The following is a 20348-nucleotide window of genomic DNA, read 5'->3' as shown; positions in this document are numbered from 1 at the left end:
CTGTATAAACTAATAAAGGTAGCTGGAAATGATATATGTCCACAGCAAAATACGGTATACACACTTTGTTATGAAAATATAAAACATTGGAAGAAACATCAATATATACCAATATAACTTTTTTTGGTTTACGTTGTACAAATTGAGCAAGAATATATGTCATTTCCAAGTAAATATGTGTTCATATATAAGGAAAAAAAGGCACAACTTGTGTGACAGGTAAAAGAAATCATGGAATATTTTTTTTATCCAGACCATTTGAAGACTCTGGAAATACCTTTGAGACAATAGTAACTGTTTTTGAAACAATCTGATGCTTAGCTCTGTGATTCAGATGCAACTGGTAACACATAAGAGGCACACACTGGGGCTACTTTGAGTCCTACTGCTCTCAGTGGAAAGTATTTGAACTGAAAATAGGTCACCCTATTATATCATCAACCAATCATTATATCTTCAGACTGTATATTATGAAGAAGGAAGATGCACCATGTTCAATGTGCAGCTTACATCCACACAAAAAAAGAAGTGCATAAGAACAAGAAATAAGGAAGTACTTGGTTGCATCCTTCCCCTCTGCTCCACTGCATACCTGCGGCAGAATGCACGTCTCTGTGGCAACGACAGCAGGCAGAGAGGGTAGCAACAGTGTGTCATTCCTGCCGACGCATTTCACTACGGATGCCAGGGCATCTCCCATTGTCGCCGACTCTAACAACCGTGACATAGACAAACTGAAAAACGCAAAGCAAAAACTAAAATATGAAGGGATGTCTCCCATCTCCACTCCCACTAACGGGATATGTGGGTGATCTTTTTCCCAAATCGGAAGCGTGTCCTACCTGTATCTGTTGTTCCAGGAGGGAGAGGAGGAGGAGGGGGAGCAGGCGCATCAGGGTAAAGATAGATGCCGCATTTAGAAGATGAGGAGATAACAGAAAGCAAGCTGTAGCAGGGACGTGGTGGAGCTCCCTCGTTCAGTCACGACGCATGTGCATCATCATTATACATAAAATCAGTGTTAATAACTGACTTTAACTCCGGCGCTAGGTTTCTAGGACAGCCTTATAAACAGTATAAACTACTTTAACGGGGGTTGAATTAAGATACGTGGCTTTACTATGTTCTAGTTTTAAATTAACGTTATGATTGTCCCAATAATTTCCTTAAAATGCTACAAAGTTAGCTTACTACATGAATTATTAGCGTTATTTGCAGTGCAAGTATTCCAAATGTTTGTTTTATCCGTTCACACACCTTTTAATAACAGACATAATAATAAGTATCCTCCCCGTTACCTATTGCTGTCCTTGCTTGAACCAGTTTGAGTGTCATGTAGCTTAAGCATCGTTTTAACGCTAATATTTGAGACTTTCGTCATGATGAGCTAACGGTTAAATTAGCGTGCATCTGATATATAAGCTAACATCTCGTTTTCTCAACAATAAACTTCAAGCCATACTTAGAAAACAACACTTAGCGCAGTTTTTAAGACATTTACAGATTCCTCACAATTCTACAATTCTTGTGGAATGAAAAATGTATTTTGCTCAATGAAGATGAAACCCCAAACAATAGTTTCTTAAACACAACAAAGATGGCTGCCGGAAGAAACATGACGCCAACTAAACATCAGAAGAAAAAAACGTATTTTCTTGCAGTTTTTGGCAAGACAACAATATACCCATTAGAAGATTAATAAAGATAAATCTGATAATAAAAACCTTATGATTGTTGAGGCAGATACTGATATGATTTTTTTTTTATCATATAGCCTACAGGGCTATAGATAGGCCTACTATGGAGAACACTGGGGTCATGTCCACTGTAAATGAATGGTATTTGCCCACCGACATTGTATTCTAGGAAGAGAGGAAAGGGCTTTGAAGCAGCATTTAGACCTTCATGTTGATGAAACAAATACAGAAAACTCAATTAAACACTTGACTGAAAAATGACAGTATGCGATGCATTGAGTGAACTTGGATTTATAACCTCATTTAACTTAATGTTAACCTTAATGTTGGTTAATATGCCACACTGATTAACAAGAACATTTAGAAATGGCACTTGGCATTAAGTTATTTGGCATTTAATAATGGCAGGATATAATTGATGAAATCATGGTAACATATGTGGCTCAGAGGTATGTGGGTCTCTGCTCATCCAGACATTCAGGGCAATGTGGACATACTGGTCAAACAAGTAAGAGAAAATGCACTGTAGATGTCACTATAAACTTCAAAGACAGAGGGATAGGGTATAGTGAAATTTGTTAAGTATTAAACCAATGAGAAATGATTTAATTTTGAATTCAAAGTGAAGTTGATATAATGAGAAGTAGAGGAAGAAACGGGAGGTAATAATGACCAGATAAAGACTAATGTAGATCCTCCTAACTTCACTTTGAAAACTATGCATTATAGATGTATCCCATGTATAAGATGGGTAAAAATCCTTTCTTTGAGTTGACATGTAAATTCTTTTTGTAAATATAAAATGCCATAAATGGCTATACTCAAGTCAGGTTAATTTCTGTCAGAACACAGACCTTCTACAGCAAAAATAACATTCATGCTTTTTTCCCCCACCTTCTTAACTATTGTGCTTGCTTGTATGAGGTTGTGTTTGCAGCTGTCATTCTGTAGTGGGCAACATGCAGGGCGCTGAAAATTGATTTACTGGCAGAGATTTAAATGTTTCCATTACGCAGCACACACGTGTTGCCACAGTGGGTTGGTTGGAAACAGCCCTTATTGGCCGATATGTTCTTGAAAACACACCTGTCTTTATCCTGCCCAGCGGCAAAACTTTTTTCTTCTTTTCCGACTGTCACTGCAGCACACTGTAATGAGTTTTGCTGTCCATTATTAGAGTTAGATGAAAGGGGTCATGTTCACTTCACCCATGATGCATAGTGTATTTCTGTGATGTCTATCAGCAGATGGGTCACTGACCTCCTCTCTTACCCGGGCCGGGGTGTGCAGAAGCACAAATTGAGCAGCAGGAGCAGATGGGAGCGAGACGGATGAGAGGAGGATGAGACAAGAGCTGTGTGCTTAATATTTAACCAGTGAAGCAGCATGCTGCTCCGCCCAGGAGGGGGGAGGATATAACCATCACACTGAAGTGATACTGATTATGGAGAGATGGAATTCACAGGTGGAAAGTAAAGTACTGTACTATACTATCAATCTTTTGAAGTGAAACTTTTTCTTCTTGGAGAGACTACACTTTTCTCCACATTTCTTTCAATGAAAAACAGTACTCGGGTAAAAAAATAAATACTGGAGTTCCATCTATCATGAAACAGCAAAACTCGGAGGCAGAATGACACGATATATAAGATGATAAGAATGTGTGTACTGTTAGACATTTTTGCCATACTGTTTTAAACCATGGTACAGTATCTATCCCTTTAATAACTCTGGATGCATACGGTCATTGTGGACAATGTTGCAAATCATTGAGCAGGCCTGCTTTATGGCACGATAGGACTTTGATATCATTTTGCATCAATGTCCTGAAGTTCCTTTATTTGACAGTTATGATTCACTGGATCAACCGAAAACAGACTTACTGTCTATTTTAAATGTAAACACTTTAATAGATTTCTAAAAAGTAATTTTACCGTATTACAATAAACTGTATGCCAATACCACAATATAAAAACATGTACAGTATGGCATGAGAGAATTTGACAGGAAACACTTTTTTAACCGCACTTTTTAACACATCTTACTGCCATATTCATTTTTATTTGTTTACCTTATTCTAAGTCCAATTTTGATCTCTTAACTTTTAATTGTACTGGAATAGTTTATGTATTTGAGTATTTCTTTCACATCTGTGTATAATCTACTCACAGATGTAAAATAAATCACTGTAAAGGCCCTAAAAAACCCAGATACAGACACAGATGAGATGGTACTTATCGGATGTATACATGGTTAATTGTTTTCAAGGGGAGAAGCAGTTTAATATTCTGTGCTGGTGCTAATGGTGGAGCAGCGTGCAGCGAGCAAATGTTTATGAACACTTTTTGTACAGTATGATTAATAGTGTAACTATGCGTTTAATTTGGATGCAAATTAGTAGTACATTTAGTATGGGTGCTGTGAAGATCTAGGGAGAAAAGAGGTTCTGCAACAGCGCCCCCAATTGAGAGTTACATGAACTGCCAACAAACAGTTCTCCTCACCGGCCCCTTCATTAAAACACACTCAGGTCTATGTAAAATCTTCAGCAGTCAAACCTCAAGGTCAATCACGTGAGAAAAGAATTATGTAGAATTCATGACAGCAAGGAGTCTAATGATATTATTACCTCTGTATCTGGTCAGCAGTCAAAAGTTTTGTTGGCATTTTTATAGTTACAAGTGACTCAATTCAAATCATGTCTCCAGTGAATCCCTCGTTCAGACTGGCTGCAAAAAACTAAAACCTATGACTGAGGCATCCTTACAATAACAAATGGAGCTCGCAGAATGAGCCAGAGGATGATTAATTCCTCTTTCCACGGCCAGCTAGTTACTGGGTCAGCCAGAGCCAGAACATATGAGACGGTAGCTTTTCTCACTCAAACCTGAAACTAGACAGAGCAGCGTGCACATGTATGAAACCACCAGTCGATGTTAACAATCCTCAGGTCAATTAGAATAAGATTATTTACAGCAGCCATTAAAAGGTTTCTCAGAAATTCCCCTAGATAGGGAGAATGGTACAATCACATGGTAATATTTCTAGTAATATTTCACATTGGATCCTTGTCAAGTCGTGACAGTGATAGAGTAACACATTGGCTGCTTTGTTGAGGCCAATTTAAGATTATATCAGAGACCAGGGAAAACTAGAAACAGTTCATCCTTCTGTCAAATACCCTCGTTTTTACCAGTAAATTAAAATTCATCTTCACACAGGAGCTTATTTTCATAACATTAATTTTGACAAAGCAAGACTCAATTCTTTAACAAGGCTGTCACTCTCCTCTGCTGTTCAGTTGTACTGCACACATTCTTAAATGGAAAGTTCGACATTTTGGGAAATACACTTTATTCACTTTCTAGCAGAGAGTTAGATGAGAAGATCGGTCCCAGCTCCAGCATTCTAATAAATGGACAAACGTGAGAGGTATCAATCTTCTCACCTAACTTTGGGAACGAAAGTGAAAAAGCTTACTTACCAAATTATCAAACTATTATTTTGAATAAATTTACTGCTGAAGGCCTTTTTAATCCCCTTTGTTGTATCTGTTCCCTGCCCTCGCAGTTAAAGAAAGTACCGTGACTCAGTGAAAATGTCTCGGGCAACAAGATGAACAAAAGGCAAATCTGCAGCTACGTCTGTCACAGACATGATGTGTCTCTTCTTGTCATACCGAGGTTTGAGTGAGCAGAAAGGAAAAAACACGTAGATTCTTAGTCACCTTTGATTTATTCCACTTGTCACTTTACATAGTACATTATCCATTTGTTTCTCTTTTTATTAGTGAATCCTTTTGTCCTTAAGGTACAGCAGCCCGAAAATCCATTTCACCTTTAAATGCCTTTTCAATTTGTCAGAAGTATTCCAAATGCAATGAACAGAACAGTCTTATCTGTTAAATTCTAAATTGTGTGTGAGCACAATAGGCCAAATTGGTTTCTCGATTATGATTCACAGCAATAATTACCCTGGACTTAGCTCACCTCAAAAAAGCCTTGTAGAGGAGTAGCTTGCATAATTTTTATCATTAGCTTAATAAAGACAAAAACTTCCACTGGTAATATTGACAGCTGGACACTTCCCTGGAATCTTGTTTTCCAAGAAGAGATGCTGAAACATGACTGAATAACATCTCAGGTAAATGAACCTTTGGCATTTCTTTGTGGGTCGTTCGATGTCGGGTTTTCCTTCCATCACACGATTCCCAGTTTCCAAGACCACCATTACATCCAGCTGGTCTATTCAGCTGTTATGTATGAACAATTATTCTGTTCTTGTGCATCCACTTTCTAGTGTAGAAATGATGTAAATCTCTGCTCTGTCCAGAATAAATATAGCCTAGCAACACACTGTGCTTTCTTAGAAAACTGTCACTTATAATTGTTGACAAATTAAAAACAGTAGAAGGGAAAGAAACTGCTAAATACGATGATTAATAAGAGCTATCATCACATCTTGGAATGCATTTAAACCAATCAAAACCTCTTTAGGCACGTTTATTTTGTGCCTAAAGTCATTTTAAGATATTTGAAGACATAGGTGATAGTGACTCCCTGGATTAACAGACAAGACAAGCCTGCTTTGAATCAGGATTTCCAAAAAAGCATGTAAAGAAATGACATAAATCCACTGTGCATCAAAGGGGCTATTGGTGGGATTTTACTGGTAAAAAACTTAATTGAGGAAATCTGTGATCCTAAAGATGTCTTCTCTGGATTTATGCTTCGGCAGTTGTAGGAAGAACTCTCACAAACAGAGTTTTGGTGTCGAGAGATTTTACTGATGAATCAGCTGGCAGCTCTGAAAAACATAAAGGCAATAAACAGTTACAAAGTCTGTTTGTTTATATGTGTGGCTAAAATTAGGTGTGGAAAAACATTTAGGCAATCACAAAAAGCTTTTAAAAAACCCTCCAAAGACCGAAAATGAGATCATTAAAATAACTCCAGAAAGTAATTTAAGAAATGTGCTGTACATTTTGTATCAATAATGCACAACTTTATTGCATTCAAGTTGTGCCATCATATCGTAGCCACTTACTCACTGATGTTCATCTTTGGATAAGAGGACATCTGACCTTCCTCAAGCATTTCATTCACTTTAATTGTAGCCTATGTTGAAGGCCACAGAACTGAAACGCAAGATGGCTAAATAAAGTAAAAGATATATTTATAGTATCTAAAGCCATGTCGGCACTAATTTGTAAAGTAAGTCTTATAGCTGAAAACTTTTTAAAATGTTTATGTTGTGTAAAACCTGTGTTAGCAACTTCCTCTCTCCTGGTTTTGATTGCTTAAGCTGATTTTAACAAACTTTTTAAACTCGTATCATATGTTGGTGCCAGCTGACAAAGGTACACATTTATATTTTAGCCAGGGATTAAAGCATAAGAACAAACCTGCCCTTGAAACTTTTCTTATCAGTGACGTGTTAAAGGATGAAGGCAAGAACGATAAATCTGATTTTCCCCTCGCCCAGAATTATTTGCCTTAAATCAGTTTAAAAGTATTCTACGTTAATGCTAAAGTTAATATGACATCCACCATATTATTATCTTACCCTGGGTGAGGTCCTGGTCCAGGTAGAGTTTGAGCCGTCTGCTGCGGAGGCCGAAAACCTTGGCAGCCTCAGACAGCAGGCCAGAGTAGTTGAGCCCATTCTGGCCCACTGGGTTCACCAGCAGGAGGGTGCCCATCTCTCCTGTCTGGCACTCTGGAGGAGATAGGAAGAGTGTTGAAGAGAAGTGACCCAGACAGATTTAACTTCCTTTACAAATTAAGAAATGATTGGCTTGTTAGTGAAGCTTGTTCACACAAGTCCTGGAAAGGTATCAAGCCTAAGCCATGGGAAAAGGGAAGAGACGCAGAGCAGGAATGATAGATCAAGAGAGGCGAGAGAAAGAGCCGGGCTGATCAATTGATAGATGTAGGGTCAGAGGGGCAACGTGAAAGGGTTTGAGTGGGAATGACTTAAAGGATAAAGATGGATTACAGTACATTTCCTTCAGTACACAGTACAACACACAGTGGTGGAAAATAACCAAGCACATTTACCTGACATCTGCAGTTTCTAGCTACTGTACAGATTCTGGTTTACTCGTGTGTGTGTGTGTGTGTGTGTGTGTGTGTGTGTGTGTGTGTGTGTGTGTGTGTGTGTGTGTGTGTGTGTGTGTGTGTGTGTGTGTGTGTGTGTGTGTGTGTGAATGTCTCACCAGCTGGTTGTGCGTTGCAAAGCAGCAGGTTAACGTAAGGACAGAGGAGGGTGTCGGTGGTGGGGGCAGGGCCGGGGGAGGAAGAGCCTGAAGTCACTGACAAGGTTTTACCGCTCAAAGCCTGAAGGTCCATTTTACATGTCAACTCTGTAATTAACACACAAACACACAATCAGTTAGTAAAAAAAAAAGACATTTTATTTTATTTCCGTTTCCTTCTCATAATGCCAAACAAACTAAAATAAACACTGAAAAAAACAGTAGCATTAGATAGCTAACTATGGTGGTTAGCTTGCTCGCTAAAATGCTTTACATACTGTTACAAGAGTGTATTCAGTGATGCTACACCAGTGTGCCGTATAGTATCTGGATGATTAACATTACCTGCACTGGCTGGTGTAGTATTATGACAACAAATTAGCGACAGTTACTTCGCTAGCTGAAATACCAGGTGCGCAGTGCGTTTAGCTAACAGTGTTTTCAGTTAAGCTAGCAGGCCACAGTGCAGGTAAACGGTCCAATCAGTGCTCTAAACATGCACGTGCACTTCCTTATTATTATTATTATTATTATTATTATATAGCCATACAAATACTGTGTGGGAAAAATAGATAAATGATTTTGTGCCAAGAAATGTGTTAAAATTCAATAAAAAATTATGTTTTGTATTTATTGTTTTTATTAAATGACAAAAGGAAAAGTTTAAAGCTTTAAATTATTTAATTATTTCATTTAAGTACTTAACTCATACTATTATTTATTCTATAATACCTATATTTTGCTAGTTTTAGGGCTCAAGGTGCAACAAGGTGGCTGTAGGATGGCAGGTGTTTCTACAATCACAGTGATTAGCTGCATTTATGTTTTTCTGAGAGGCCAAAACCAGGTCTCACCAGTCCCGCCATTGAAGAATCTGAGCTGGGTGTTGTTGATTCCAAAGATGCTGCTGCACACTTTCTTCAGCAGGTTCAAGTCTTGTCTGTTATCCCCTTTGGGGTTCTCCAACAGCACTACCCCCTCTGAACAAGAAACAAGTCAGACAGAATTACTAACAGCCCAACAGTTCACAGAGGGAGTTACAGGTGAGACGAGGAGAATCTCAACAATCGGCACACGTTCAATTTTCTCCAAAATGCAGTTATACATATTCTTGTTAGATCTTTTCTGCCTGGGAAAAACTTTTTTGGCTTTCCCATGCGCTACCTTGTTCTTTGTTGTTGACCTTCACCCTGACGTTCACATAGGTGCAAGCTGGTCCATTTAGAGGAGCCCGAGGGGCTGAAGAGCCCTTCACTATGGTTAACTCCAAGTCTGAGCCCTTAAGCTGCAACAAAGTAAAAATAGACAAAGACATACTGACTTTTTGTGTTCTTTAAACAAAAAATGTTTTTTTTTGTGAATGTACAACAAATACATTCAGAGAGTGGTAACATAGGAAACACCATCATTAAAAGATAAAAAAACCAAAACTCAACCAACTCCACACCAAAGTATCTCTCACACGTATGATAACCCACACTATCTGTCACCACCATGCTGGACAAGCTGCCTGTTAGAAAACAATAATCCTGCTTGCCCTGAGGTGTCCTTTTATACCTGAGTCTTTTCTTCTATGATGACGCTGGCAGTTTTAGGGACAGGGAAGGGCAACATTGGAGCCTTGGTGGTTCGCCAGGATAAAGTCGGTGTGAGCCTGGATCACAGAGCCCAAGTACTCCCCCTCCGGCTGGCAGCCGTAGTACACAGTTATTTCATCTGATGGCACCAGATGACCCTGTGAGACAAGGGATTTAGACACAGGTAGTTGATTTTAATATGTAAACAAATACCAAAAAAAAAAAAAAAGAGGTATCAAAAAAGAGCAAAAAGACACCGGGAACCATAATTGAGTAAATATGCTAAAAGTACTGCCTGAATAGCTCATCCAACAACAACGCACAATAGTATAAAAAGTTGTTATCTAATTAAAACAAATCATTGTCTAGGATGCAAAGAATCACCATGTTGCAACAAGTAATTCTCCTCAAAGCTTTTGTTTCCTTCTATAAGAAAATGAAATACAGAAGAAACAATTAACTGAAAGACAGAAGTGAGGGGGGATGGGATAAAGAAGAAATGGAGGGTCAGACAAAAGAAGAGAGGGTGGGTATTAAGAAACTGAAAACAGACAGCATAGGAAGAAATATGGCAGAAGGGAACAAGGGGATATTTTTTATTGGATGAATGCCAGTCTATTTTGGCAATGAGTGCTGACAGCTTCCTCTAACCTTGACACATTCAAACACATTGATCTCATCCTAATCTGCAGTGTTCAGACGTGCACACACACATACACACACACACACACACACACACACATTGCAGTACGTGGCTCAAGGGCAGAGGAATAACGCTAGCTAGATACAGAGGAGCAGTCAATCAATGGGGGAAGGTTTATAGGCTTTTCCTGCCAAGTCAAGGTACTGACCCTACCCTGAAGGGGCCACAGTGCGTGTGTGTGCATGTGTGCGTGTGTGTGTGTGTGTGTGTGTGTGTGTGTGTGTGGTATAGAGTTTGTGAACGGTTAAATAACAAAAAGGAAACGCTGATCTCTGTTTCTCAACCTCGCCTATGCTAACACACAGATACCCACGCAAACACTGATAGACACACATGCACACCCACAAACTACTACCAAACATGTCAGAGAATTGCTAAAAAATTAATTCCCATCCCCGGGGTGGAAAATTCCTAACAGATCTCAGTTTGAAATAACTGGAGGAATTTAGCCTGGCCGGGAGCCAGTGCACACCACTGCTATAGGGGGACGGAAAAAACTGTTTGTTGCTTGTGAAAACAAGGGGCTGTTGGCTAATCCGTCTTTACTCCCAAGACCACTTCAAAGCTCCAACATTAGAATCTGAAAGGGGCCAGACTGTAATTAAGCTTCCATTAAGCCTGCCTTATGATGGAGAAACTTCTAACTGTGACGCTGCAGTGGAAAGATTTCAAAACTGCGCTGACAAAATTAGCATGGGACATAAAGAGGAAGGGGGGAGCAAATCAAAGGGAGGGAAATGTGACAAAATAATACAGCAAAGTTTATATGCTTGGTCTACATTGTAGGGCTGCAACTAACGATTATTTTTCATTCATTCATTTCAATCATTTAATAGTTTAGTCTAGAGCGGCAACGATTAGTTGAGTAATCGATTAGTCTCCAATTATTTTGATTATCGATTAATATTTCATGCTAAAATGTCAGAAAATGCTGTTTTCAGACTCTCAAATATAGAGATGTCTTGCTTTTCTCTGTTTTACATCATATTAAACTGAATATCTTTGGGTTTTGAACTGACAAAACATTTAAAAGACATCACTTTGGACTTTAAGAAACTGGGATGTACTATTAGTCTGATCTATAAAATGTAACTAAAGAGTAGAAAAGGTCCATGATGTCATCAATTTACTTTTTTGTCCGACCAATGGTTCAGTACGGAGCCCCGAAACTGACAAATTGTGGTAAATGAGACGAGTCAAAAATATAACTAAATAAATCAATAAATGATCATAATAATAATTAAAAGAGTGTGAAAAGTTATATGAAGCTTTATATTATATAATTCTTCTTTTAACTTCAATCAAATAAAACTTATTTTATTCTATACTCATATTTATCTTTCACTAGCTTGTTTTTATTTTTCAACTTTGTACACATTTGAATATTTATCTATTCCCCATTTTCTTCATCACATTTCCAAAATGTCTAATGTATATATAGAAATGAGACGGGAGTCTCGCATTTGAGATGTAAAACAAGATACTTTTTTTGCTTAACGAATAATTTAAATGATTCATTTAAATTGTGGCCGATGAATTACTGTACTATACTGTTCAAAATCTACGAGGAGGAAGGTGTGTGTGGTGAGGATACGGTCAGGATTTGGATGCATAACAAGGGAAACCCCCTGAAAAAGTAGTGTCAACGGGAGATACTAATTTTGTTCTAATTCTAGAGAGCATGCCGTGTCACAAGACTCTTCCAGGAGTAGGTTGTCGTCATACTTTAAAATATCACACAAAATGTTGTGTAATTCCTTAGTCCCAACATGTCATCGTCCTAAATACATCTTGTACTCCTTTCCCCTGCCAAACATTACTCACAAGGCAACAGGCTTGAATGGTTCCAGTACAACTCCTCAACAGTGGCATGTTTGGCTCACCCTTGATTACATGTGTTGGCAGACTGTTTCTAATACGTCGTATTTCCCTCATTAGACACTGGATTGTAAAATTCACTAGTAGTGTGTTATGTGTCATGTTTCCAGAGCTAGTAGTGCTCCTGAAATAATTGCCCCACCTTCTTGCGTAGTTTCTGAATGCGGTTGATGACCTCTCGGGCAACGCCTTCATCCACCATGGACTGGTCCGGGGAGACATCCAGCAGCACCAGGACCTGAAGGACAACAGGAGAGTTTTTCAGCTACATACTGATCACAGAACTTATTTTTCCAGAGACTGATATGATATTCTTGCCCCATAAACAGAAAGGGGGGTTAACATTTACTTGACTTCATTTTCATAAGCTCATATTCACAAGTACACAAGTTGACAAGTTATCCTCGATATAAAATGTTTAAATATCAAATATCCTGAATCCTGACGATTAATCACTAGCTATCATTAGACAAAACAAAAATAAATACTTATCTAAATAGGGTTCCCACAATTAAGTGGGGGCAAACCAGGATGATTCAGAATGTATTTGAGCACAAATATTAACCTGTCATCAGGACATGAAGTTTAAATATTTGGGCAAAGAGAAATAAAGAATACTGAGGTATATTTTATGAAAAAATTAAAAAGAATTCTACTCCATAATTTATTTTGAAGTGGTTTTAAAATCTTTTCTTATTTTCAACTAAGTTTGTACAGTAGCAACCTACATATGAAAAAGCTTGTTGACTTCCTACCTGTACTGAGGAAGTGAAGGCATGAATTGAATATGTTGCAGTTACAGCGCTTTAATTTTGACAGGTTGTACATTAAACACGTTCACCTCACATTTACTGCAATCTGCATTTGACAGAATAGTAACAGAGTGTGACAGAATTTCACAAGACATGAAGACCTGAGAGTTTACTGAAGCCACTGAGGGAGCAGACCCCTTTAGTCCCATGCTACAAGCTATACATTGGAAAAGACAGGAAGTCCAGAGAGCAACTTCCATTAAATAAATACGCCTTATAAGTTTTAAAATAAACACAAACCAAGCAGCAATAATGTCAATAGTGGCGTCTTAGAGTCACTAAAGCAAAATGAGTGTCATGTTCTGTTAGGCCGAGCTGCTGCCAGCCCCAGACACTTTACCATGGGAAGAAGGAGGGACAGAGATGACAAAGAAAAGTACACAAAAAGCAAACAGAAAAAGAATCAGAGAGAAAGAACAGAGAGGCAGACAGATGGGAGCTGGAGAGTCGGTGCGAGCGAGCGACTAACAGAGAGAATTAAAAAGCCAGCTCAGTAAACTGGTATTAAGGTGCAGCCGTGTGGTGTGTATACGGTTGGAGGAGCACTGATTAGAGAGGGCCTGTGGGAAACGCATATATGCTGGTTTCCACTTAGCCGTGAAATTATTTCATACATCACACTCACAGTAAAGACATATAAATGCATTTACAGTATATGGCGGCGTGGTGCAGGAGCAGCAGATCAGGTTACATTACACTTTGCAGCTCAATCTATACAATAGTAATATAGCAGTACGGAGAGAGGGCTGTGTACTGAATGTGTGTGGATTTCTATACCTTTTCATGTGTGTTACCATGTGACTTGCAAAATATTCATAACCTTATTTGTAATACAAGCACATACATGGTCTATCACATTAAGTAAAATGTAAGTAATATGCGAGATACGATCCGTAATCACTTTCTATGACGCCCATGTCAACAATATATTATAAACACACTTATAATGCGTTATCATTTGCTGATTGCACTGTATAATTATATTTATAAGCACTTTGCTTTATATCAAAGTCACAAAACAATATAACGCATTTTATACTTCCTTCTCCCAATGATCATGATTATAAATCCCATTAATAAATTATAATATTGTATAATGTATTATGTAAAATTCCTGGAGGTTAGGGCAGATATAATGCATCACAAGCTAGTTATAAGTCACTATAAGTGGATATTGTTTGCTTTAAGTAAAGTGAAAGAAATGTGCCACAGTGAGCGAACAGGCTGCTAGAGTTAGCGTCTTGTTTCCCGTACAGATATAACAGTGGAATAAATCTTCTCATCCAACTCTCAGCAAGAAAGCGGATATGCAAAATGATGAATTATTGCTTAAATGAGAGGGTGTTTTTATAGTTTCTTAAACAATTGGCAGTTAAATGCATATTAAAGACAACTCATTTCTTGTTAAAACTATATTTTTCTGAATTTTCTGAACAAACTTGAGCTGTTGAACAGAGTTAACATTAAATTAGATCCAGGTATTTAAATAAAATCATATTTTTGATATCCATCTAGCCCATCTATGTTTAGGCTACCTGAAAGCAGTCCCGTCAGCAGGAGTCCCATATTGTCTTGCAAACACTTTCTTCCATACACAGGGAAGCTACGTCTGTCCACAGAAAATCAAGAATTAAATGTTTTTTTGATACATTTCCATGCAAAAGGTATCTAATGCAAAAATGATTGGGTTTAAATTTCAAGCATACCTGTGTATCAGAGTGTGCTTCATACTGTGCTGCGGAGCCAGAGCTCTGGTCGAAGGTGTACATGAGCCTCAGGTCCTCCTCATGAAGGTCATGGCCGTCCACCTTGATGGATCCTTAAAATGAAACGCAACAATATGAAAATGTTAAGAACCACAGGTGCGGTACTGAACCTAAAAATAAACGCTGTGATCTGGCAACAAACAATAACATTCATCAATTGATAGAAAAACAGTGTACGCATATTTGCAGCTCATGCACAATTAAACACCATGGAACCGTACTGTGTAACGACCATAAATTATGCAGCCCATACAGAACTCACCAGGGGGCATGAGAAAATGAGACGACCCATACTTAATAAACGTTAAAAACATTTTCCACCACAAGTATTAAGATTTTCCTCTTGGGTTGATATATTCTTGGAAACAATCACAATCATGACAAATGTTCATGTTCATTGTCGAGTGACAATGATAATAATAATAATAATAATAATATGTTTGGGAGTGTAAATCTTTTTGTCAGATCACACACATCTAGAGCTGAAACAATAAGTCGACTTATTGATGAGTAGACAGATAGAAAAATAATTGCCAACGATTTTGATAATCAATTAATCGTTAAAGTAATGTTTCATGCAAACATGGCAGAAAAAGCAGTTTTCAGTCTCTGAAATATGGAGATTTCTATCTATACTATTTTTATATCATATCAAAGTGAGTATCTTTGGGTTTTGGACCAACAAAACAAGACGATTGGGGTTGTACATTTTGGAAATGTTCTGCCATTTTATAGACCAAACAATTAATCTAGAAAATAATTGGCAGATTAATCGATATGGTAAATAATCTTTAGTAGCAGCCCGACTCACATCTCTACCTAATAATTAAACTAGATAAAAATAACACAATAATCCAACTTGACAAGTATAACACTGATTTTCACGTTTCCCTGTGAAAACCTAAAACACCACCAGTCTAATCTGAGAGGAAGAAAAAGCGTTGATGTATTTGAGAATGATTTATATTGATGCCCATTATAATTAAATCAATGCTGACAACAGACTTTAATGCAAATGTGATGATAAACTATTTAGTGCTGCACTATTCTCCTAATTACATTGGAATAAATTGCCAACTGATTGTTTGAAATGAGTCTTTATTTTGGTGTTCGTCTCTTTAGAAGGACTAGAAATGGTTCCAATTACACTGAATCTCCTAACTGCAGGCAGGCCAAGCCTTTTCAAAGTAGTTCGGAGAAGTATTTGCTTGCATTGCAGTCTTCCTGGCCGCATCCACACGAGATCTGAGCTTTTAAACAATACAGCAAACCCATTGTAGTCAGGTTTATATCTCTGGCAGCAATTACTCACGTCTGCGTTCTGACGAAAAGCTGTGACCGTTTCCTCCTCTCCTCTTCACTTCTCCACACCCTGAGGCTGGGGGCAACAGTCACTCCCTTTCTCTCTAATCTTAGATTTCTATGCTTTGATTTCCTGTGTCCCTCCCTGCTTCTCTGCTCTTTTCCACCTTCTTTCTTAACCTCTTTTCTCCTGCCCCGTCAAACTGATGGGATCAAAAGGTTCAGGTAACGAATAATGGGCATCACAACCAATGGCCATGAACACACAATCAGTTTCTAGACAAATTGCCCCCTTCTAGTCTAAAAGGTTTTGTTTGAGTCACAGTTGCTCAACCAGAAATTGCTCAAGAGGTTAAAAGTGGACTTAGTGTGAGCTGTTAGCTTTTCCATGGATAGCTTATTTCAGAGACAGTGGTGTATCTTCCACTAACTGATCAGTTAACAGATACGCCATCTGTTCTGATTTTGTTACCCTGGGCTCGCAGTTTCCCCTTGCTTCCAGGCTTTGTGCTAAGATAATATAACTGCCTGCTAGCTGCAGCTTCACACTGTGTTGAACTATTCCTTTAATCAAAGATAGGTGATGCAGTTTGGCATCTTAAAAGCAGGTTTTGTAAATTCAAACAACCCATATTGTTTGTGATCACAAGTCAGAGAAACGCTACTTGGTTTCACTTTACACATTTTCATCTGTGTGTTTTCCTCTCTCCACCGTCCTCTACCACATCTATGCCTTTCCTTCCATCGCTCATCCTTCTTCTTTCCTTCCAATTGGCTAGACTTCAAACATCCAAGTGATTGGAAATGTTAAGTTCCCACAGCCCAGCTGACCTCCACTGCTTCCTTCCCCAGAGACTCTGGGGGCTCTCCTCGTCTCTCAATAATTGGAGAGACAAGATACCTTGCACTGCTTTGATCCGTACTCGAGCTCTGATTATAGTTTCAGAAGGGTTAGGGTTTGCATTCTGAGGATAAACTGGCCGTATGTCTGTAACAGACTTCAATGCAAGGATTCATCGTAGACGTTTTGGTGGTATAAATAAAATACTACTCTTCACTAATTCATTATTTGGTAAACTAAATCACTGCCTACTAATAAATGCTTTGGTTTGTGTGGTCACTTGTATAGAGCATGTAAGTACTTGGTGAAAAATGAATATACAAAAACATTTTCTGGGATGTAAATTGCAGAGACAATATGTGAACCTTTGTCATGTGTAAATGCAAACTAGTAAATTACATTAGGCTGCTGATAGCACAGTGCTTTTTCCTTTGCACCCCCCCCCCAAAGTGTGAATATTAAGTTATGAGTTCACAACAGTGTGCCTTTTTCTTTGCACACACACACACACACACACACACACACACACACACACACACACACACACACACACACACACACACCTGTCTTCTGGAAGATCTCTAGCTGTTCGTTGTTGAGCTCCTTGATAGAAGCAGTGATAGCTTTGAAGGCGCCCTTCAGTCTCTTGCCCAGCACCATGTGGTCTGGCTCGGCTCTCAGACGGATACCGTACTTGTCCTTGTCTGTTGACAGTGTCAATTGTCGCACATTAAGCTCCTGGAGGAAGATAAAAAAGACACAACAATGTGTTAGAAAAGGTAAAGTCTTCCTGTGTTAATATCCTGTGTATACTGATGAGTACCAGTTACCAGGGTTATTACTGTTGATAAAAACAATCATAAAAATGAATACAAAAATGGAAACAAATAAACTTAACTGAAATTGCAATGTGCATGGCAAAACTAATAAAAGTGAAACTAAATTATGCATAAAAATGACTTTTGAGACGCTGTGTTTTTCATTAGAGGCTGATGAACCAGTAAATGTAAGACACTATTTGCATTTATTAAACTGCAAATGTGCATTCAAAACAAACTTAAACTAAACCTAGTAGAAAACTACATTTCAAACTATACTAAACACAATTTAACATAAGAGATCAAAACTTAAAAGACCCCGGGCATGTACTGTAAAGAGCAAATCAATAATTGATTACAGAGTCATTCAATCCATGAAATCAAGCAGTAAGTCAGTCAGTAAGCCGTTCCTCCTATTCAGTCGATACTTCTGCCTTTCCCTACAGTACGTTTCATTCTTCAATCTAAATGGAGATAGAAATCTGTGATCCGTTCACATCTGGTGAAGCTACAGAGATACTAAATTTAGCCGTACTGACACCCTGGCCGGCCATGCACAGCTTCTTTCAATCACACTGAAAAGTGAGACTGAGTTTTAGCTTAGTTGACTTGCTGACAGAGAGCACAGATAAGCTGCTGTAGTGGGTTAAGTAAGCAACTTAAGGGCAGTGTGGGGTTGAAAACAGTAGCTGGAATTTTTGTTTTGAGCTGAGCTTGGTGAGTAAAAATAGGATTGAATCAATGCAAAAGTCTGTCAATGTGTGTGTGTGTGTGTGTGTGTGTGTGTGTGTGTGTGTGTGTGTGTGTGTGTGTGTGTGTGTGTGTGTGTGTGTGTGTGTGTGTTGTTGGTGCATTACAATATATTCAGGCTGCTGTCAAATACAACAGCCATTCATTGGATATTTCCACTGAACATGTTTAGCTGACAGTGGAGTCGTCAAAGAAAAGCTGACCAAAGCTAAAATTAAAATGGCCATTGACCATCAACAGCGAATCCCATTTTTTTTTGCCTATTGTACTTTTCCTCCCTCTGAATGTTGAGAGAATGTGTTTAATTCATGTTTTGCTTTAAGATATATAGACAATAAAATGTTATAAGCAGCATTCAGGATCTACCGCTGCTGGGTATGAAATGCCCAATTGCAATTTTTTGAAGACTTCAGCACTGGCCACTAAAGTGGTCAAACACATGAAAAAATACCAATGGTATCTGCTTCTCTATTCAACTTAAGCTTGCCTAATCACTTTGTTACATCCTGTTGGAGTCAAATTAAAAACTGTAATTGCTCCAGACATGTGCTGCAAATGGACAATCAAAAAATGTAATTCACTCAGAGAGCAAGTCAGCCATGAAATCAACCAGTCAGTGAGCCAGTGGACAACAACACTAGATGCCCAGTCGTGGCACATTTAAGTAGTGGTAAAATAAATTACAATGAATGACAAGGAATGTTAATCAGTCAAATAGTAATATTATAGATGATAACAAAGGTGAATCCAGACTTATTCTACCTAACTTTCAAATGCTCAAATTGAAACTACATGGACAGTAAGAGAGTTTGAAGGTTCTTCCCTCGACAGCAGGACCTTAAACTTCTCTTAACTCTGATCAAATAAACCTTGTTTACTGGAGGGAAGCTAGAAGCCAGCAAGGTTAAAGGTTTTCCTCACCAGAAATGAAACCGAGTGAGAGATAAGAAGTGGCTCCAACTAAGATTAATCTTGCAGGATCTAACAGAAGGTCGCACCAGAAGCACTTTTCCCACCTAATCCTTAATCTCTATATGTTTTGTCAATTTTCATGGTCAGGAATATATGGGAACAAGAGCCGCAATCAATTTCCCATCTAAGATGCATTGGTAATTTCTCTGCTTGGGACCTAGTAAGAGCTCACGTACAGCGGGAACAAAAGTAGCATACGAAATATCGGCAATAGGTTGATATAAATTAAGGATAAATTGTGATCGTTTGAAGGACGCCGACGATAACGCCGAACACGGCAGACATACGGCCCTGTCACACAGTTCCGTATGGTAGAAACATGCCGGCGTATATGAAAATGAGCTCAAAATGAGTCCAAATACGTCCAACTTATATCTACGTAAACCAGCGTGTTGCCGATATTTTGTATACGCCATATTTTTGTATATCTTATGCATTCGTTGGGCATTCGTCTGATACATTTTGTATAATTAAGTGATATTCTATCAATAGGTTAGACATGCGTATCTGTATATGTTCACTTTTCCGATCCGATCCGATGAAAAGTTGGACGCATTTGGACTCTGACAAATTTTCGTATGCACCGGCACACGTTTCTCTCATACGGATATGTGTGACAGGGCCTTATTAAGAGAGTGGTGGGGTTATCGGAGTCAGATGTGGAGCAGCATTGACTTCTTTAGCTTTGTTGGTTGAAAATCCAAAGCCAAAGATCATGTCTAATGTTTAAAGGCTTCCTGCACTGAAAGGCTATAACAATTAGTGTGTCTACAGAGTAGGTATTTATCCAGTCTCTTGGACAGCACCTGCATGGACCAGACACACGTTTGTAATTAAACTGCACTTTCCGGTGCATAACTATAAACTGATGATGTTATGATGTCTAAATGGCAAAAAAACATTACCTGGAAAGTTAAAATGACAAAGTCAGCAGAGTAAAGTTTCAAGCTCTATAGGTGAAAAGAGAGCTAGAAAA

The 20348-nt window shown here is 38.4% G+C and overlaps 1 protein-coding gene across 1 annotated transcript in view; it reads right to left on the bottom strand.

Moving 5' to 3' along the window:
* Positions 1-5413: 5413 nt before the first annotated feature.
* Positions 5414-20348, bottom strand: part of iars1 (isoleucyl-tRNA synthetase 1) — a 54246-nt gene continuing 39311 nt past the window's right edge. The window contains 10 exon segments of the mRNA XM_029431803.1: positions 5414-6503; positions 7263-7415; positions 7915-8061; positions 8808-8933; positions 9118-9238; positions 9511-9582; positions 9584-9688; positions 12254-12349; positions 14630-14742; positions 17396-17570. Of these exon segments, the coding sequence (XP_029287663.1) occupies positions 6421-6503; positions 7263-7415; positions 7915-8061; positions 8808-8933; positions 9118-9238; positions 9511-9582; positions 9584-9688; positions 12254-12349; positions 14630-14742; positions 17396-17570 (1191 nt within the window). The 3' untranslated portion in view covers positions 5414-6420.

This window comes from Cottoperca gobio, chromosome 5 (assembly GCF_900634415.1).
Source record: "Cottoperca gobio chromosome 5, fCotGob3.1, whole genome shotgun sequence".
In the NCBI taxonomy this organism is placed as follows: Eukaryota; Metazoa; Chordata; class Actinopteri; order Perciformes; family Bovichtidae; genus Cottoperca; species Cottoperca gobio.
The sequence above is the reverse complement of the archived record's forward strand: the minus strand, read 5'-3'. Positions and strand labels throughout refer to the sequence as shown.